Genomic DNA, 21,422 nt, shown 5'->3' with positions numbered 1-21,422 from the left:
ATAAGCTGGTTTAAGGTGGGGGGCGGGTGGGGGGGTTGGGTGGGGAGAGAGAAGTGGAGGGGGGTTTGTGGTTGTAAGGACAAGCAAGCAGTGATAGGAGCAGATAATCAAAAGATGTCACAGACAAAAGAACAAAAGAACACAGGCGTTGAAGGTGGTGATATTATCTAAACAAATGTACTTATTAAGAATGGATGGTAGGGCACTCAAGGTAAAACTCTAGTGGGGGTGGGGTGGAAAGGCTAGCAGAGCATAAAAGATTTAAAAATAATGGAAATAGGTGGGAAAAGAAAAATCTGTATAAGTTAGTGGAAAAAACAAAAGGAAGGGGGAAGAAACAGAAAGGGGGTGGGGATGGGGGAGGGAGCTCACGACCTAAAGTTGTTGAATTCAATATTCAGTCCGGAAGGCTGTAAAGTGCCTAGTTGGAAGATGAGGTGCTGTTCCTCCAGTTTGCGTTGGGCTTCACTGGAACAATGCAGCAAGCCAAGGACAGACATGTGGGCAAGAGAGCAGGGTGGAGTGTTAAAATGACAAGCGACAAGGAGGTTTGGGTCATTCTTGCGGACAGACCGCAGGTGTTCTGCAAAGCGGTCACCCAGTTTACGTTTGGTCTCTCCAATGTAGAGGAGACCGCATTGGGAGCAACGAATGCAGTAGACTAAGTTGGGGGAAATGCAAGTGAAATGCTGCTTCACTTGAAATGAGTGTTTGGGCCCTTAGACGGTGAGGAGAGAGGAAGTGAAGGGGCAGGTGTTGCATCTTTTGCATGGGCATGAGGAGGTGCCATAGGTGGGGGTTGAGGATTAGGAGGTGATGGAGGAGTGGACCAGGGTGTCCCGGAAGGAACGATCCCTATGGAATGCCGCCAGGGTTGGGGGGCGGGGGGGGTGGCATCATGCTGGAGTTGGTGGAGGATGATCCTTTGAATGTGGAGGCTGATGGGGTGATAAGTGAGGACAAGGGGGACTCTATCATGTTTCTGGGAGGGAGGAGAAGGTGTGAGGGCGGATGCGTGGGAGATGGGCCGGACACAGTTGAGGGCCCTGTCAACGACTGTGGGTGGAAAACCTCGGTTAAGGAAGAAGGAGGACCTGTCAGAGGAACTGTTTTTGAAGGTAGCATCATCAGAACAGATGCGACGGAGGCGAAGGAACTGAGAGAATGGAATGGAGTCCTTACAGGAAGTGGGATGTGAGGAGCTGTAGTCGAGGTAGCTGTGGGAGTCGGTAGGCTTGTAATGGATATTGGTGGACAGTCTATCACCAGAGATTGAGACAGAGAGGTCAAGGAAGGGAAGGGAAGTGTCAGAGCAAACTGGAGGAACAGCACCTCATCTTCCGACTAGGCATTTTACAGCCTTCCGGACCGAATATTGAATTCAACAATTTTAGATCTTGAACTCCCTCCTCCATCCCCACTCCCTTTCTGTTTCTTCGCCGTCCCTTTTGTTTTTTTCCAATAATTTATATAGATTTTTCTTTTCCCACCTATTTCCATTATTTTTAAATCTTTTATGCTCTGCTAGCCTTTCCACCCCATCCCCACTACAGCTTTACCTTGAATGCCCTACCATCCATTCTTAATTAGCACATTCATTTAGATAATATCACCATCTTCAACACCTCTGTGTTCTTTTGTTCTTTTGTCTGTGACATATTTTGATTATCTGCTCCTATCACTGCTTGCTTGTCCCTACAACCACACCACACCCCCCCCAACTTCTCTCTCCACCACCCCCCACCCCTACCTTAAACCAGCTTATATTTCACCCCTTTCCTAAGATTCTCTCAGTTCTGTTGAAGGGTCATGAGGACTCGAAATGTCAACTGTTTTCTTCTCCGCCGATGCTGCCAGACCTGCTGAGTTTTTCCAGGTAATTCTGTTTTTGTAAAGCTTTAAAGATCCTGACTAAATATGGACATGCCTCCTACTTAATCTCTTAGACACAAGTAGAAAATCATTTGCTTTCTTTCTTTTCAGGAATATATTAAGAAAGGAGGAAATCATTTTAAAAATTCCTCTCACTTAAGACCGGCAACTTTTCCACTGTTAGATGTTCAACCTTTGGCGCATATCAGATCCCAAGGCATTTTATACAAAGAAGAGCAAGAAGTCTGACAGCGCCAATATTCTCCCTCAAACAAACGTTACCAAAACTTGATTTACTGAAACTTGATAGATTCACGGTTTGTGGGTCTTGGCTGTGTAAAAACTGGCTGCCTAGTTTGCCCACATAACTGTGATGACTCAGCATAACTTGGATGTGAAATGTGAACTGAAACTGTTAGGCAAGTACAAAGTTAATTAATTAGCTAAGAATCAGGTGCTTTAAACATTTAATTAAGATAAAGTGAGAAATGGAGCTTAGGCCAAGATGTAATTCATCGAGTAGTCCTTTATCAGAATTTCCCAATTATGTTAATTGTTTGTTCAGATCAACCATCAATCCGTGGGATTAGTTAGGAGCATTCCTGATGATTTATGTGCATCTTGTTAATTGGGATTATTTACCACTCTGTATGGAGGGTATTCTATTGGAAAGCGCTTACATTGACTGTCCATACTGATGGGAGAGATTGTAAAGGCTGAAGCAGTTGCCATGGATAACGTACAAGTGCTCAAATAGAAAATTTAGAAGTCTGAATATGAACCTGTTTCAAATTTGTCTTTTATTCTCCATTTTGATATTTAATTTTCTGATATGTTAGTGACCTGCTTCCACACACATTGTCCTAACATATTTGTTTTTGATTTGTTTCCATCTATTCCAGTCTTGTTCCTAGCCTCGTGCAGGGAGAGCATGTGCACTCCGTCCAACACAAACACAGCCCCAGTATAAGGCAGGGGGAGGTTTGGATGAGGACTGCACGTCTAATTCAATTGCTCTTTCAAAGAGCTGCTGCAGACACAATGGACTGAAGTGCTTCTTTCTGCATCACATGATTCCATAGAGAACACGGAATGTACTGCCAGAAACTGTTTGATTGAAAGAAGAGGAATCGAGTGGTTTCAAACAGCAGCCTAAAGGGGACAGGAGTTGCTCCACTGACTCTTCTGATACAGCATCAGTTAGCAGCACCATGAGAGATTGGAGAGCATGTTAAATCAATAAAACATATACTTTAGAGATCCTGGCTAAATATGGAAAAGCCTGTTGTCTACAATTTGCTTCTTTAATCTCTTTCGGCACAAATAGAAAATCTCTTGCCCTCCTTTTTAGAAATACATTAAACTAAGTTTGCCCTCATGAGTGGAAGGATCAAAAGCCAGACAGTACCGAGTTACGGGAAGAAGGCAGGAGAATGGGGTTGAGAAACTTATCAGCCATGATTGAATGGCGGAGCAGACTCGATGGGCTGAATGGCCTAATTTCTGCTCCTATGTCTTATGGTGAAGGTGATTGGCAAAAAGAACCAACAATGACAAGGAAAACATTTTTTTTTGATCAGCATATGGTTAGGATGTGGAATGCACTGCCTGAGACTGTGGCAGAGGCAGGTTCAATGATGTCAGAACAGAAAAAACAGTTTGGACCAGGATTCTCATTTCCCAGTTTTACTGGTGTTCCATTTTAAGGTATACAAGACCAGTTTTCTTATTTCCCAGTTTTTACTGCTTTTTCCTTCTGGTTGGCTTCGAAGAGAGGTGTGGACAAACACCTGAGAAGAAAAGAATTTTCAGGGCTATGGGGAAAGGACAGGGCCAGGGGTGGTGGAAATGAGCCGAGTTGCTCTTTCAAAGAGCCGGCACAGACATGATGGGCTGAATGGCCTCCTTTTTGCTGTAACCATTCTATGATTCTACAAGACTCCACCATATGACTCCTAACAGGAGAGGAGATGATGGTGTAGTGGTAATGTCACAGGCCTAGTAATCCAGAGGCTCATGATGATGCTCTGGTGACACAGGATCAAATCCCACCATGGCAGCTGGTGGAATTTAAATTCAATTAATTAATAAGTTCAATTAATTAATAAAAGTCTGGAATTGTAAGCTTGACCATGAAATGATCATTGATTGTCATAAAAACCCATTTGATTCACTTTAAGTAAATCTGCCATCCTTACCTGGTCTGGCCTACATGTGACTCCAGACCCACAGCAATGTGGTTGACTCTTAACTGCCCCCTGAAATGGCCCAGCAAACCACATGGGCAATTCGGAGCAAGCAGCAAATGTTGGCTTCGCCAGTGATGCCCATGTCCCAAGAAGGAATAAAAATAATGTGTTTTGGTGCCTCCATAAAAACATCCACCTTCATTTACCTGGTCCCAGAGGGTAATTTGTCGATTGTTCCACTTGGAGAAGCCAGCGGACATTACCATTTTTAAATTGCCGAGGTACAGAACTTTATTGGTCCTGTGGGATTTGGAGTTGGATTCCTGCAAATCATAAATGCACACTTAGTGAAGGGAGCCACAGCCAGACAGGAGCTCAAACCGATGAAAGGTACAGTGACACAGCAATAAACCATCAGCACATTATATAACATTGGGCTGGGTCTTTCACTTTGCCTTTTAATGACTGGATAAACTATCTACAGTAAAACAAGCACACAGATGTAATGTTTTTTAAGTGACAAATGAGGGACCTGCAGAAAGAATTGCTATTCCCTAATGGTCATGAACCTTTGGAATGCTCTACCCCAGAGGGTTGCAGATGCTCTATTCAAGACCGAGATCGATGGGCTTTGATCTTCCAGGGAATCGAGGGATTTGGGGAGCAGGCGGAAAAGTGGAGTTGAGGCAGAAAATCAGCCAAGATTGTATTGGACAGCAGAGCAAGATTGAGGAGCCAAAAGGTCTACTCCTGCTCCTGTTTCATAAGATCTTATGTTCTTAATATATGTACAGTTTGATTTTAAAATTCTAATTCAGGTTTTCAAATCCCTCCATGACCTTGCCTGTCCGTATCTCTAATCTCCTCCTGTCCTAATAACCTAATAAATCTCTGTGTTTCTCTAATTTTGGCCTCTTTAACATAGCAAAATGCCCCAAGGCATTTCACAGAAGCAATTATCAAACGGAATGCTGACGCCGAGTCGCCATAAGGAGATGTTAGGGGCAGGTGATCAAGAGCATGGTCAAAGAGGTGGGTTTTAAGGAGTGTCTTAAAGGAAGAGTGAGGTAGAGAGGTTTAGAGAGGAAATTCCCCAGAGCTTAGGACTTAGACAACTGAAGACATGGCAGCCAATGGTATGTTACTGGGGTGGTGAAAAAGGCATATGGAACTTTATCAATCGAGGCATAGATTACAAAAGTAGAGGTGTCCTGTTGGAGTTCTATAGAACCTTGGTGAGGCCACAGCTGGAGTACTGTGTGCAGTTCTGGTCGCCACATTATAGGAAGGATGTGATTGCACTGGAGGGGGTGCAGAGGAGATTCACCAGGATGTTGCCTGAGATGAAACATTTAAGTTATGAAGAAAGGTTGGATAGACTTGGGTTGTTTTCGCTGGAGCAGAGAAGACTGAGGGGCAACCTGATCGAGGTGTACAAGATTGACGGGCGTGGACAGGGTGGATAGCTGTTCCCCTTAGTTGAAGGCTCAGTCACGAGGGGCCACAAGTTCAAGGTGAAGGGCAGGAGGTTTGGAGGGATGTGAGGAAAAACCTTTTTATCCAGAGGATAGTGACGGTCTGGAATGCACTGCCTGGAAGGGTGGTGGAGGCGGGTTGCCTCACATTCATTAAAAAGTACCTGGATGAGCACTTGACCCATAGCCTTGAATGTTATGATGTGCCAAGTGCTGGCAAATGGGATTAGATAGGTAGGTCAGGTGTTTCTCATGTGTCAGTGCAGACTCGATGGACCGATGAGCCTCTTCTGCACTGTGTAATTCTGTGATTCTGTAATGGTGGAGTGATGAAGACTGGGGATAGGCAAGAGGCCAGAATATAGGCAATCTCCTGTTGCAAACAGGATATAAATCTAAAGGGTTTTTAAAAAAGTGTTTTTTTTTTCTCTTTTTTTGTTTGGATACTTTTGTGTATTGATTATGAAAATATTGGAGATGATAGGCTGTTTAATCAGGGGGGGAGGGAAGCCATGTGATGAAATCTCTAGGGACACCTTCAAGCAGAGTTAGTAACCACTCCCAATCATTATCACAAATTTGCATTTGTAGCAACACGTTGACATGACTAACAAAATGTAGAGAATCTCAGGAGTTGTGTACTGACATTTCGTAAGTATATTAGTTCATGGGATGTGGGCATCGTTGGCTGGGCCAGCATTTATTGCCTATCCCTAATTTCCCTTGAGAAGGTGGTGGTGAGCTGCCTTCTTGAACCGCTGCAGTCCATGTGGTGTAGGTGCACCTATAGTGCTGTTAGGGAGGGAGTTCCAGGATTTTGACCCAGCGACAGTGAAGGAACTGCGATATATTTCCAAGTCAGGATGGTGGGTGGTTTGGAAGGGAACTTCCAGGTTGTGGTGTTCCCATGTGTCTGCTGCCCTTGTCCTTCTAGGTGGTAGAATCACGGGTTTGGAAGGTGCTGTCTAAGGAGCCTTGGTGAGTTGCTGTAGTGCATCTTGTAGATGGTACACACTGCTGCTACTGTGCATCGGTGGTGGAGGGAGTGAATGTTTGTGGAAGGCATGCCAATCAAGCGGGCTTTGTCCTGGATGGTGTGGAGCTTCTTGAGTGTTGTTGGAGCTGACATATTCAAGGGACGCATCAGTGATCTCGGGAGGTTGATGATTATATACGTGAGCTGGTCACAGAATTCTACTCTCCAGAAAATCTGGCCTCTTGCCTGCATTCCTGATATTGGGCTTTCTTCCAGGTTTTGAAAAATTCTAACATAGGACTACGGTGCAGGATTAGGCCTTTCAGTCCTTCGAGCCTGCTCCACCATACAATAAGGTCATGGCTGACCTGGTTGTTCTCTTTCCCCATTCCTCTTGACACCCTTCTCTACCAAAAATCTGTCGAACTCTGCCTTAGACAAAATCAATGACCCAGCCTCCACAGCTTTCTGGGGAACAGAATGCTTCAGACTAACAACCCTGCGAGGGAAAAACTTTCCCCTCATCGCCACCTTAAACGGCAGATTTCTTATTCTTAAACCGTGTACCCGGTTTTGCGTTCTCCCGGCATCTAACCGATCAAATCCCCTCAGGGTCTTATATGTTTCAATACGTTCTTCTGTGTAAAAAAAAAATGCTATCACTGCCGTATGGAAAGAAGTTGCCTGTCGCTCCACTTTGCCCATCTAGACCCCAAACATTAAATCAGTAACAAAGATAGCCATTTAATTCTATTCGCAACAAGCCTCATTCACCCAAATCAGGTTTTGCTGCCTTCTATGTGACCTTATTTTTTTTATATAGCAAAGGAAGCCAAATGAATGTTTTAATAAAGGAATGTCTTTGACAGGCTGATCCACTGAGCAACTTTTGCTATTAATAATTTCATAAACAGCATAATTGGAAGAATCAAATATTTGAACTCATCACTGGAGAACAAATTGAAAAAGCAGCAAAACGTTCTTGATCTCATGCTCTCTTTTCCAGCCATTTTGTATCTTCCTTTCATCCCAGCCTCCAGTACACTGACGTCAGCTGGTGGCCAAAATCAAGAAAGCAACCGTCAGAACGAAGACATTGTTTGCAAAATACTTTGCTCCTGACTTACGTTTTGTTTTTATATAAATGAGGAAACAGTAAGTGGAGTGTTAGCACATCCATCCATCCATTTAGGTACTTACGGAGTAGAACTTGATACATTGCACTAGTTCCTCCCCAGAAATTCAAACAGAAAGTCTAGATTGACACTCCCAGTGGAGTACTGAGAGAGTGCTGCACTGTTGGAGGTGCTGACTTTCAGGTGAGATGTTAAACCTAGGCCCTGCCTGCTCTCTCAGGTGGATGGAAAAGATCCCACGGCCACTATTTGAAGGTGACTATAGGGGATCTCCCCAGTGTCCTGGCCAATACTTAACCCTGAAGCAAAATCTCTAATAACAGCTCAGCTGATGATTATCTGGTTGCTGCTGCTTGTGGGAGCTTGCTGTGCACAAATTGACTGCTGCATTTCCTGCTTTACAACAGTGACTACACCTCAAAAAGTATTTGATTGGCTGTGGAGCTCTTTGTGACATCCCGGAGCTTGTGAAAGGTGCTATATAAATGCACCTGCTTTCTGTATTTCAAATCAACATGCTAACTAGAAGAGTTCTTTCTCACAAGAGCAATCCTGTTCTCTGTACTTACCTGTAAAACCTTTCCTGTGTGACTGTCAATGATTCGCATCTTCTTATCTTTGCAGGAAGTCACTAAGCGGCTGCCGTCTGTGTTGAAAGACATGGAGAGAATGACATCTTTGTGACAGTCCAGGATTTTCACTGGGTTCTGAATCAATCGCTCTCCGGAATTCAGGTTCCAGATCATAACCTGTAACAGAGGAGAAAAAGAAAATGTGATGAGCTTGTGTATTTAACAGGCTGTTATCAATCTATGAGAGTTTATAGGGAAATTCAATTAGATTTAGAGAATGGTGCGAGCACAGAAAAAGGCCATTCAGCCCATCCAGCCTATGCCAGCTCCTGAGAATGCCCTGGAACAGTCAGCCCAGGGAACTCTGCAACCACTTCTCCCATTATACAAATGCTCCCTCTACTGTCCAATCCAGAAAACACATTAAGCATTTCCAGGAACACATAAAACATTAAATTAACAAAAAGTAGATTGAGTGAACGAACAAGCGAGACGGGTGGGGGGTGGGAGGGAGCGAGAGAGTGAGAGAGACAGACGGGAGAAGCGAGAGAGAGAAAGGGAGAAAGACCAAGGGAGGGGGAGAGGGAGGTTTTGATAAATGTAAGGATTGCCCAATCTGAACTTGAAAAGTGCAAATAATTCACCGCACCCCATTCCCCAGACCAAAAAGTATATAAAATATAAACCAGGCCCTAATACAGTTTTGTAAATCAATGCAACTTCAACCCGTCCTGCATTTCTGTCTAATGGAGACTGGTAACTGATGGAATGTTTCCCTTTAAGGAGGAGATCTCATCAAATGTATGAACATCCGTAAATGGTCGACAGTAAAGGCCCACAGGTCCATATAGCCTGTCCCATTTAGTCATGTTGTAACTAAATCTCATGACCCTCACTGCTTCCCATTCATCAGCAGTCATGCTTTAGACCATTCCACTAAACAGAAAGAGGCCATTTGGCCCATCTTGCCTGTGCTGGCTCTGGATGAGAGGCACCGGGAACAAGAAATGTTTACGAAAGTGATATCAATGGATTATAACAATCGATTTCCTAGTCAAGAGTGCTAATTTAGAGGCTATCAGTCAAAAAGCAGAGCTCCCAGTAGTAAAGCAGATGTGAAGGGCTGTAGCTACGTGACACAGGGTACCTGAGGGGATCAGACCTAATCCAACACTCAAAATTAGCTCAGAGAAACACAGATATAGAATAATCATCATCTCTCTGTGTGCTGATGGAGCATTTACTGCTGTGCAATTGTTGGATAAATATCATAGATAAAAACCCCATTTATAATTCTTAAAGAGGTTAGCTCTACATTTCCAGTTTGCGAATTACAGCCCAGATTAGATAATTGGAAATGGCTTCCTGATGAATGTCTTAGAAGAACGGTTTCCTTACCCTGTAATCATATCCAGCGCTGAATAAAATATCTTCGGCTGTCGGATGCCATTCTATCAGGCCCACCCGTCTCGAGTGAGATTGAAGGTCAAACTTTGAATTCGTTATGCTTTTTAAAACTCCATATTTAGGAATTTCCCATATTTTAACCTGTCCAAAACAAAAAAAGGTTTGAAAGAATTCCATTAAAATTAAAAATGATACAACAGCAGGCTTTCATGAGCTTTGACTATTTTCTCCCCAGTTTTACGCAGAGACATTTCAAGAATTTTCCTGGTCATCTAGCTTCTGACCCAGATATTTTATTTAATTCGTCCTTCGGAGTGGGCATTGCTGGCATGGCCAGTATTTGTGGCCCATCCCTAATTACCCTCGAGAACAGTTTTGAGTCTATCTCATTGCTATGGGCCTGGGATCACATGTAGGCCAGACCGGATAAGGATAGCAGATTCCTTCCCTAAAGGGCATAAGTGATGCAGATTTTTACAAAATGGTCACCATCACTGCGACTAGTTGTTCCCCGGAGTGGACATTAGGACCATTGCTTTCCTTGTGATGTATAAATGACCTGGACTTTGGTAAGGCTGTGGATATGAAGGACTAGAATTTCAAAGTTTGCAGATGATACAAAACGCGACAACTTATTAAATGGTGAATAGGTTAGTAGCAGACTTCGGGGGTCATCAACAGAACAGTGGAGATGGCAGACACACATGAACAGGGTTTTCAGGTCCAGCTGGGCCCTGGGTCTGAGGGAAGCGGGAGCCAAAAATAGCCATGTCAGCCAGCCTGCCGGTTTCCCGGCTCCATCCCACCTGCAGGTTATTTTTGTGGAGGTAGGACGGGAGGGCTTACTGCTTACACACAGTGGAGAACCACACAGCTCAGCTAGTGGCTTAATTAAGGCCAATTCAAGGAGGCCAACTGGGGCTTTGACAAATAGTTGATGATGGAGAAATGAAAATTGAAGATGTGCAAGAGGCCAAAATTGGAGGAACACAGATCTCAGAAGATTACAACAGAAGAACATAAGATGTAGGAGCAGGAGGAGGCCATTCAGCCATTTGAACTTGTTCTGCCATTCAATAAAATGGCTGATCTTCCACCTCAATCTCACTTGTCCATCTAATTCCCATATCTCTCAATTCCCTTACTGTCCAATAACCTATTAATCTCTGGTTGGAGCATCTTGAACAACTGAGCACCCACTGTTCTTTGGGGTGGAGAACTTCAAAGATTCGCAACATGATAAATGAAAAGATATCTCATCTCAGTCAGAAATGGCTGACTGCTTACTCAGACTACAGGGGAGGTGGTGGCAATGTCACTGGACCAGTATTCCAGAGACCCAGGGGAATGCTCTGGGGACCCAGATTTGATTCCTACCAGGGCAGACAGTGAAAATTGAATTCAATAAAAAGCCTGGAAATAAAAGTCTGATGGTGACCACAAAACCATTGCTGACTTTTGTAAAAACCCATCTGGTTCACTAATGTCCTTTAGGGAAGGAAATCTGCCATCTTTACCTGGTCTGGCCTACATGTGATTCCAGATCCACAGCAATGTGGCTGACTCTCAAATGCCCTCTGAACAAGGGCAATCAGGGATGGGTAATAAATGCTGACCTAGCCAGCGACGCCTGCATCCCATGAACGAATAAAAAAAAAACCATAGTTCCACACTCCCCAGAAGAAACATCCTCCCAGATCTACCCTATCAAAACTTTTGAGAAGTTTATATTTCAATTAGATTATCTCTCATTCTTCTAAACTCCAGGGAAGCTTTGTCTCCAGAGAATGTAGGCTCAATCTACTCGATCTCTCCTCAAAGGACAATCCCCTCATCCCAGAAACCAGTCTAATGAAACCTTCATTGCACTCCCTTAGGGCAGGGATGGGGAACCTACAGCCCGTGGGCTGGATCCGATCCATTGCTCAATTTTATCCAGCCCGCAGCTAAATTTCTAAAAAATATCGACCTATGACAATAGCTCCTTCAAAATATCATTTATCATCATCATTACGAATTTGCTTTGGATAAAAGCGTCAGCTAAATTACTATAATAATATTTAACAACATAATATTCAAATTCAGCCATCGCATTAAGACAGCGGGTGAGTTGAACATTTCTGTATTCACTAACTTAGGTTGAATTTTATGCATGTATGGCCTGTGATTGATTTTGTCTATGTGTGAATGGCCTGATAAGAGAAAGGCTCCCCACCCCTGCTCTAGAGCAAGTATGTCCTTCCTTAGGTAAGGAGACCAAACTGTACACGGTACTCCAGGTGCGGTCTCATCAGGGTCCATTGTAGTTGTAGTAAGACTTCTTTACTCATACACTTCAATCCATGTGAAATAAAGGCTAACATATTATTTGCTTTCCTAATTGGTTGCTGTACCTGCATGTTAACTTTGTGATTCATGCACAAGGACACCCAACTCCCTCCGAACCCCAACATCCCTCTTTCCATTGTCTTTTAAAATATATTGTGCTTTTCCATTTTTCCTACTGAAGTGGATAACTTCATATTACTGCCACATCCTTACTTACTCACTTACCTATTTCCCTTCACAGCCTCTTTGTGTCCTCCTCACAGTTTACTTTCCCATTTAGCTTTGTTCTGTCAGCAAAGTTCAATATTGTACATTGGACTCCTCATTTAAATCATCAAGTAAAAATAGCTGAGGCTCAAGCACTGACCCTTGTGGTGCCATACTAATTACAGGCTACCACTAAAACAGAAATCCAGGGTAATGCTCTGGGGACCCGGGTTTGAATCCCACCACAGCATATGGTGAAATTTGAATTCAATTTAAAATAAATTGGACTTAAAAGTCTGAAGGTGGCCACAAAACCATTGCTGATTGTCATAAAGACCCATCTGGTTCACCAATGTCTTTTAAGGAAGGAAAGCTGCCATCCTTACCTGGTCTCCATGTGACTCCAGGCCCACAGGCATGTGGTTGACTTTTAAAAATGCCCTTTGGGGCAACTAGGGATGGGCAATAAATCCTGGCCTAGCCAGCAATGCCCACATCCCATGAATAAATAAAAAAAATTGATTGTCCCTTAAGGGTCTCAATTGGCATTCGGGTGGGAGGCCATCCTCTGGCCTCCCACCATGAACTTAATCAAGGTGGAGGTGAGAAGGTGGCCAGCACCCTCCCGCTCAATTAAATGTCACCAAACTCACTGAGGGGGGTGGGGGGGGAAGCATATGACACTGCCCGAGGTCTCCAATTTCATGAAAAAGCCACTTATGTGGCAGCTGATCAAATGCTTTTTAGAAATACAAATACACTAGATCCACTACTTCCCCTGTACCTACCCTGCTACTTAAACCTCAAAGAAACTTCATCAGATTCATCAAACATGATTTTCCCAAGGCTGTAAGGCTGGATCAGGTTATAGAGACAGAGAAGGGCGAGGCTATAAAGGGGTTTAAAAACAAGGTTGAGAATTTTAAAATCGAGGAATTGCCAGAACAAGAGCCAGTATAGAACTGAGGTGATGGACTTGATGCCTAGATGGATTCAGGCAGCAGAATTTTAGATAAGTTGGAGTAGGCTGGGGAGCATTGGAATAGTCAAGTCTAGAGGTAACTAAAGCATGGACGAGAGCTTTAGTAGCAGATGAGCTGGGCTGGTGTAGAGACAGATGACGTCCTCTCAATAACATTGCCCCTTAACATCTCCTTTACAGTCTGTAAGGTTTATGCTGCTCCAATCTTTCCTCAATCCTCTTCATACTTCTTGTTGCTTTTCTCTACACTCCTGTCAATGCATGTAACGTCTCACGTTCTAAATGTGGGTTTCGCTTTAGTAAGACTTTCATGTGGAACCTTGTTAAAGAGCCTCCTGGAAGTCCAAGTAAAACAAAATCAAGAATGGTCCCACTGTCAATTGTATTGGTTACCTTTCCCTGGCAGGCAGAAATAGATGGAATTTTGAGAAAATGGCGGCTTACTGTGCTATCTTCAGAGCTAGAAGCAATGATGTAGTCGTCAAATGGACTCCATTTGATGTCCAGCACATTTCCTCTGTGACCACAGACTTTTGGCTGAAGCGGATCTATTTTTCCTGTCTATTAACAGAATATCTAGGTTAAAATATTTGCCATTCAAAACCCTGCAAAGTAGAGGGGGACAATAAATGGTCAATTCAAACCACCCCAACAAGGTTACCATGTGTCATTACCTGGAAAGATGGATAAAAAGGCAGAAATAAATTGATTATAAAACATTAAGGGAAGCTTCAGGGCATTCAGCAGTAGGATTTCATGTAATAACTTGCCCACAACCTCCAATAATGACAGGCTAAAATGCTTTTATTAAAACAAACAGTTTAATATAGAGTCAATGGAAGGTTCTCTCTAATCCAGATTATAAGGTTCTCTTCCCATTGATGCCAAAAAATTACACAGTAATTAGGCAATTTGCTTCTATTTCTGATGTTTACATCAGGCTCATGAGCTGCACTGGGACATTAACAAAGGAAACAAGTTTCTAAAGTATAACATAATATCAGACTAAGGTAGAACGAAAGACTTGCATTTGCATAGTGTCTTTCACAACCTCAGGACATCCCAAAGTGCTTTACAGCCAATGCATCACTGAAGTGTGGTCACTGTTGTCACAGAGCAGCCAATTTGTGTACCGCAATGTAATGATCAGACCATCATTTTTTGGAGGTATTGTTTGAGGGATAAGTATTGTTCAGGACACCCAGGAGAACTCCCCTGCTCCACTTTGAAATAATGCTGCCTCTCATGTCTACCTAAGTTGGGGAGGGGGGGGGAGAACGCGGCCTTAGTTTTGTGTCTCATCCAAAGGGCGGCACTGCCGGCAGTGTGACACTCTCTCAGTAATGCACAGGGACTGTCAGCTAAAATGTAGTGCTAATGTTACTGCAGTGACACTTGAACACATGACTTTGTGACTCAGAAACAGGAATGTTACCACTAAAAGCCACTGGAAGTTATTGCCTTTGACCCACACTGACTCGGATTTTGCTCACGCTCCATCACGTCATACTCAGCCGAGCGCTGCCTTGATATTGAGGGAAGCTCCTCTTATCCCTTCCTTTGCTGATTGTACTCGAATTCCATCGGTGACTCTAACCTGCAGAGGCAGAGTTTCCACTCAAGAGGCTGAGCAGGTCTTTGTGCGCTGAAGAGCATGTCAGAATTTAAGAAATAGAAACAAAGTGCTGGAAATACTCAGCAGGTCAGGCAGCACCTGTGGAGATAGGAACAAGGTTAATCGGCTGGATTTTATCTCCCCCGCCAGCAGGTTTGAAGGTTGGTGTTGGTGGGAGGGGTGAGTGCATAAAATTCAATAGGTGGCCTTCCCGCTGCCTACCTGCTCACCCCTGACCTTTTATGGGTGTGGGGGGGATGTTGGACAGCCTGTCTGCCCTTGGGCCTATTGAAGCCCTTGAGTGCCAATTCATAGACACTTAAGGGCTTCATTCTGCTACCAATGGAATTTTACCTGTAACGGGGGGAGACCCATGCCATGCACGACAGTTTAATTAAGTTATTAGTTAATTATTTCACAGGATGTGGATGTCGCTGGCTAGGCTAGCATTTTTTATTGCCTATGCCTAATTGCCCTCAAGGAGGTGGGCTGGTGAGCTATGTGATTTAGCTACATGGGTTGTTGCTGGGCATGGTGGGGGTTGAGCAGAGGGAGGGAGGGAAGAGACTCTGGGGAGACTCCTCCAAAATGTTCACCTCTTCCCCCTCTCATCACTCCACACAGATGCTGCCTGACCCTGAGTTTTTCCAGCATTTTCTGTTTTTATTTCAGATTTCCAGCATCTGCAGTATTTTGCTTTTCCGTCAGAACTTAATGAGTTGTTAAGATCCATTCTCCGATTCACTCTATCCTGTGGGCGCCCAGTGTCTATCTCCATATCTGCAGAAATACCATCAGGACCAATTTCTTGTGAGTGACCAGAAGGTTGCAATTAATTGTCCGCAGAAAATCTAGAGATTCAGCCCTCAGTTAAGACTCAGATGTCAAGCCATTAAAATAAAAGCATGATATGAAACAGAACGTGGAATGAAAACAAAGGTTTCAATTCAAATCAGTCATCTCCTAATTAATGATTTCCATTTCCTCAATGCTACTTGCAGTGTGTTGGGTACAGCATTTGCACATTTCCCCATTAATTCTTATTTTAAACATAGAAATTGAGCCCTTTATTTTAAATCTAACAATGTAATTTTTTTTAAACTAATTAAATCATGAAAAGAATGCTTTGATATCTTCGTACTGGAATACAAAATAAGAATAGTCTCCTTATTACTATAAAAGAAAGAGAAAAAAAATCATTAAGACTTTTAAGACAACCCAACATAATAAAGAATTATAGAAAAATTGAATGGCTACAGAACAGAAGGAGGTCATTCAGTCCATCATGTCTGCCACTCTCTGCAAGAGCAACTCTCCCACTTTTTCCCCATCGCCAAACAATTTTTTGCTCTTTAGATAACTATTCAATTCTCTTTTGGGAGCCAGGCTGGAAATCTGCCTCTAACACACTGTCAGACGCTGCTCATTATTTCCCCAGCCCGGTGTTTATAACCCCATTGCAAATTTAACCTGCAAGAGGTTTCTCTATCGCAGTCAGGTGTGTGTGTTATATAGAAGTTACAGCATAGAAAGGGCCACTTGACCCAACTGGGCTTGCTGGTGTTTATTCCCCACACAAACCTCCCCCCACCCTTCTTCATCTCACCCACCAGCATATTATTCTATTCCTTTCTTGCTTATCTAGCTTCCCTTAAAGGTATCTATGCTGCTTTTCTCGCCTCACCACTCCTGTGTTGTTTCAGTATTGCCACTTGGACATCAGTGAGGTGATTGTCAAAATTTTGCTGCAGAACGAAATCTTCAATCCTTTGTGGACAAATTGCACATCCAATTTATTTTTCCGCTAAAAATCGGATTATGCGGAAATCCGGCTTTGAGTCCATTCACACTACCTTCAAAGACCTATTTCACTCCCTCATCTCCTCCACTTATGACACAAGATGTATGGCTGCCTGTCAAAGTTTCAACTGATACCTTTAGCTCTAGACTGTGGAAGACAAATCCAGATTGACGTACATCAGCAGTAGTTGCAGTCATGCTGATTATTAATCTCACTAAAGTGGCAACTCGGAAGGATTAGAGACAAGGAAAGAGAAAGTGGAGGGCTGACCTGTTACACATCTTTAAAATAATGAGAAGGCTTTATAGGGTAGAGGTGGAGAAGATGTTTGAGGAGACCAAAACGAAAGGCCATAACTAGAAGATGGCAATGGTGTGTTACAGTTCATCAGGGATTCCAAGCTGCTGTGGCAACATATACTTTTCCAAGCATGATGCAGTCTGGAGCAATGGATAGTGATAATAGAGGCTCCAAACTTCCTTTCCATTACGTGGCTGACCAGGAATCTCTCCCACTCTTACCGCCTGTCATTGGTGTGTGTTGGAAAAACTTGCAGGATATCAATTTGGCCTGTTTGGCCAAATTATGAACACACCTTCCTCAGCCATCAAGTCCTGAGGTGAGACTTGAACCCGGAGTTTCTGGCTCAGAGGCAGGGACGCCACCCATTGCGCTACAAGACCTCCTAAGTACAAAGATAGCCACTAATAAATCTTTCAAGTCCGCAGGAAGATTCATACGGACTTGAAATGTTAACTCTGTTTCTCTCTCCATAGATGTTGCTAGACCTGCGGAGTTTTTCCAGCATTTTCTGTTTTTATTTCAGATTTCCAGTATCTGCAATATTTTGCTTTTATTACACAAATAAATCTTATTGAGACCAACACAGCTTAAGTGGTACAGGAAGCACATATTGACGTCCGCAAGGAAAATCTCCTCCTCAAAGGACACCACCGACAGCTAATGAAGCACTCCCACTGGACCTCAGTAAAAACCCCCACGGACTTGTCTGGTATCCCGTAGTCCCTACTGGTAGACACTCCACACCTGTACAAACTGCTAACAGCCTCAACTCTCGATGGCTCAACTCCCAGTTGACCGCAAACATCACCAACTGCAATCTGGTAGATGATCCGATTGAAGTCCCAGGTTTCAAACTTCTGAGGAAAATTTGGAAAACTCTCAGCCACTTGAGTGTGGGTCAGGGCAGATGCTGCCTCTTTCTCCACAAGTGGAACTTGGAGCTTGGTACACGAGAAGCAGCTCAAATTGTGACTGCGGCCATCCAAGTCAGACCATTGGCCACTTTACTGAACTCCTGCCCGAGAGATCCATTCCTGGTGGCATCACAATCAATCACACTGCATCAGCTGAAGCCATTGAATGGATTGTTAACCTTGAGGTGCAACTATAACTGCTTCCCCAGCCAAATGAATGAAAAAACCTAATAAATCCAAAAGGAAATTCAGAAAATACTTGTTTACCCAGAGTGCTGATAACGTGGAACTTGCTACCACAGGGAGTAATTGAGGCAAACAGTACAGATTCATTTAAGGGGAAGCTGGATAAATATATGAGGGAGAAAGAAATAGATGGATAAAAGGATATGTTGATGAGGTGAGAGAGGTGGAGTGAGAGGGAGCTTGTGTGGACACTGGCATGGACCAGTCGGGCTGAATGACCTGTTTCTCTGCCCTAGATTCAACATTGATATAACATTACAAAAGAAGCTGTAGAAAGCCGAACAGTGGTGTCTTCCCCTCGACTTTATGGGCTACTGACCATATTTTCTTTTTGCGAATACAGAGTTCATCTAATGTAGAAAAGTGATCACTTAAGAAAATAGTGGAGAGACAGGATGGCAAGTGAGAGAAACAGCAATGCTTACTGGAACTGGAGTGTTAAAACAATCAGCGATTAATCAACCGTAAGCTTGCCTTTCATTTTCAGGTCAAAAGGTCGAAGTTCATACCTGGCCAATGGGTATGACGTAGAAAGCCCCACCTCCTGCGCACTCAGTCACAACAGCGATGAACTTTGGATTGACAGAACAGAAATAGTTGTCTTGAACGCTCTTGGTGATGGGGATCCCATCATAGCAATTCTCCTTTGTGGCGGGCTTGCCATACACGTGACGGAACTTTGAGCTGCGATATAGAGGCCGCCATGACATCTGGGAGGACAAAAGTAAACTCGTGTCACAAAAACGGAATAACTGCGACAACTCACGTTTATATAGCAGCTACAATGTCGTCAAAGTGTCGCAGGACTCTTCTTGGGAACATTATCAATGAGACATGACAGTGAGACAAATAAGGGGGTTTGAGGATAGTCACCCTTTCAGACAGCACATTCCAAAATCACATTGGATTACTGATTTACTGTTCTATTACTAAACCAAAAAGCTAATGGCATTTCCATATTTGGTCATTTTCAAATTGGATTGAGTATAGCCTTAATCTAAGAGCCAGCCTGGCTCAGTTGATAGCACTCTGGCCCATGTCAGAACATTGAGAATTGAAGCCCGGCTGCAGATTAGGGCCAACAGTTCAGTGAAGGAGCCATGTACTGTCAAAAGGTGCTATCTATTAGGTGAGACATTAAACCAAAGTCATCTGGTGAGCACACAAGATTCCATGGCAAGGAATTCTCATGGTGTCCTCCTAGCTGTCCTTCAATTGCGCCTTCAGCTAATGTTTCCAAAACAAATTATGTGGTTGTTCATTCAATTGTTTTTGGAGACTTTCTGTGCACAAAAAAAGTAGTCCATTGGTTTGAGACTGAAAGTCTTACTGTAATGGTATATTTAATTCATTTAGCACCTTTCACATCCTCAGCACATCCCAAAGCCAATGAAGTACTTCTGAAGCACCTTGGAGCTTAGAAGAATGAGAGGTGATTGTAGTGTTCAATGGTTCAATTGTACCGTGTTTGATTATGTCAGTTGTTAGGAACTAAAGGTAGTTTAAGTAATTTATTTGTATTTGTGGATGTTAGGAATGAGCTTTAGCTTTTAAGTTTAAGTTTAATTTGTGTTTCTGTATTGGTGTTAAGAAAGGGGGAACTTAAGTTTTAGTTTCATTTTAAAAGTTGCCTACAAGTCTGAGAGTTTGTGCATACCTGCATTTCTAATGAGGTTTTATTGACTCTTCAGGCAGAAAAATTGGTCTGTTGCCTAGAGGAGGGAGCCCACAGACACCAGGGGAAACAGAGCAGCAGTTTTTTAGTTCACTTGAAACCAGGAGAAGTTGGGACACAGCAGAGGGAACTACAGAGAGCAGATTTCCCAAAAAAACAAAAAGTCCCAAAGCCAAGGGGTGAGACAGAAAGAAGGGGTCCCAAGAAGAGCTTCTAGTCAAAGGAAAAAACAGGAATCTGGAAAAGGTCCTGTTAAGTGAAGGCTCCAAGCTTAAAGGGAGAAAGCTGCAGGATGCAGAATTAGAGCAAAATAGACTTGCAAGAAACCAGAAGATTTGAGGAGACAGCCAAAGGTTGGTGATGCCTTACTATGGGCATGTGAAGTGGTGTTCTGTTGGCACGGCCGGGTATCTGAGTGTGTGTGCTTGGAAGGCAAAGCCTGAATGCACATGGCGATCCAGGGGAAAGGAGCATCGGAAGAAGAGTTCGAAACCCTGGAGGTGGATCCTTGTAGAAGGCAACCAAGAGAAAGCATTGTTTGAGGGAAGATTCCAAAGCAAGTTCTTTGAAAGTGTAGATTGGAAACCCTCACGTGAAAAGTTGGAGTTCAGTGAGACCGATTGGCTCGTAGTGTGACAAGCATCTGGGGGAAGTTGACGAGGGAACCATAGCATCTGTTTGGGGTTGCATCGGTCACTTGGTTTCAGAGTGTGGTGTGCCTGACCACAGGTCTCCTAGTGGTTTACATGGACTGTGTACTTACTGTGAATATGAGAGTATAAGAAAGCTTTTGTAGCGTGTGTTATCCTTATGAATCTGTATGTATCTGTAAAGGTATAGTTGTGGACTGAGAATTGTAATATAGTTCATCTTTTCTTGTTTACTAAATGTTTTATTCTTTTGTTAAAAGTTCATCAGCTGACTCATATGACACTTATCAGTAGCCGCCCTTCAAATTTCTAAACAAAAAATAAAAAAGTTAGGATCTATCAAGCCAGGTTCCACCCTGGGATCTGACTTATAACATCAGCTGAGATCATAACACAGTCTGTTTACTATCGATGCTCATTGAGATTGATTAGTTCAACCTGGTTGTGAACTCAGAAAAGTAAACAAAACCAGAGCTGAAGCATGGAGTAGACATTTTTAAAGCATTGTGAATAAAAGCTGTTACCCACATAGAAGCTAATGTCATGTCATCTCTGCATTGCTCTGAGATATTTAAAATAAGTGACAGAGATTTCATCAAATCGTATAAAATCCTTCAAAAGCTTGATGTGGTAGATGCTGGGAGGATGACTCCCCTGACTGGGGAGTCCAGAACTAAGAGGCAGACTCTCAGAATAAGGGGTCCGCCATTTAGGAGAGCTTTCTTCCATCCGGGACTTGTGAATCTTTGTAATTCTCTACCCCAGAGGGTTGTGGAAGCTCAGTCATTGTATATATTCAAGACAGAGATTGGTAGATTTTTGGACTCTCAGGGAATTAAAGGATATGGGGAGCATGCGGGCAAGTGGAGTTTAGGTAGAAGGTCAGCCATGATTGTACTGAATAGCAGGATAGGCTCGAGAAATGGCCTTCTCCTGCTCCAAATTCTTATATTCTTCACACAGTTGTCAAGCACTTTGGGGCATCCTCAAGGTGTAATGAGGAGCTCAATAAATGCTGGTTCATAGAATAGTACATTAGAGTGCTGTAAGGGTTTGTTCAGTTTATCTCGCGAA

The 21,422-nt window shown here is 43.3% G+C and overlaps 1 protein-coding gene across 5 annotated transcripts in view; it reads right to left on the bottom strand.

Annotated features, from left to right (window-relative positions):
• The window catches only part of LOC121277364 (coronin-2A-like), a 176,308-nt gene that overhangs the window by 38,371 nt on the left and 116,515 nt on the right, over nucleotides 1–21,422 (bottom strand). For all 5 annotated transcript variants that reach the window (XR_005942865.1, XM_041186742.1, XM_041186744.1 and 2 more), the window contains 5 exons: nucleotides 18,533–18,733; nucleotides 13,589–13,705; nucleotides 9,619–9,768; nucleotides 8,218–8,397; nucleotides 4,268–4,384 (listed from right to left, as the gene is read on the bottom strand). Coding sequence is in view for 4 of the 5 variants with exons in the window: in XM_041186742.1 (XP_041042676.1) it covers nucleotides 4,268–4,384; nucleotides 8,218–8,397; nucleotides 9,619–9,768; nucleotides 13,589–13,705; nucleotides 18,533–18,733 (765 nt within the window). In the remaining variant the exon portion in view is untranslated. The remainder of the gene's footprint in view (nucleotides 1–4,267; nucleotides 4,385–8,217; nucleotides 8,398–9,618; nucleotides 9,769–13,588; nucleotides 13,706–18,532; nucleotides 18,734–21,422) is intronic.

The sequence above is a fragment of the Carcharodon carcharias genome, chromosome 4, assembly GCF_017639515.1.
Source record: "Carcharodon carcharias isolate sCarCar2 chromosome 4, sCarCar2.pri, whole genome shotgun sequence".
Taxonomy (NCBI): Eukaryota; Metazoa; Chordata; class Chondrichthyes; order Lamniformes; family Lamnidae; genus Carcharodon; species Carcharodon carcharias.
Note: the sequence above shows the minus strand (reverse complement) of the source record. Positions and strands in the feature narration are given on the sequence as shown.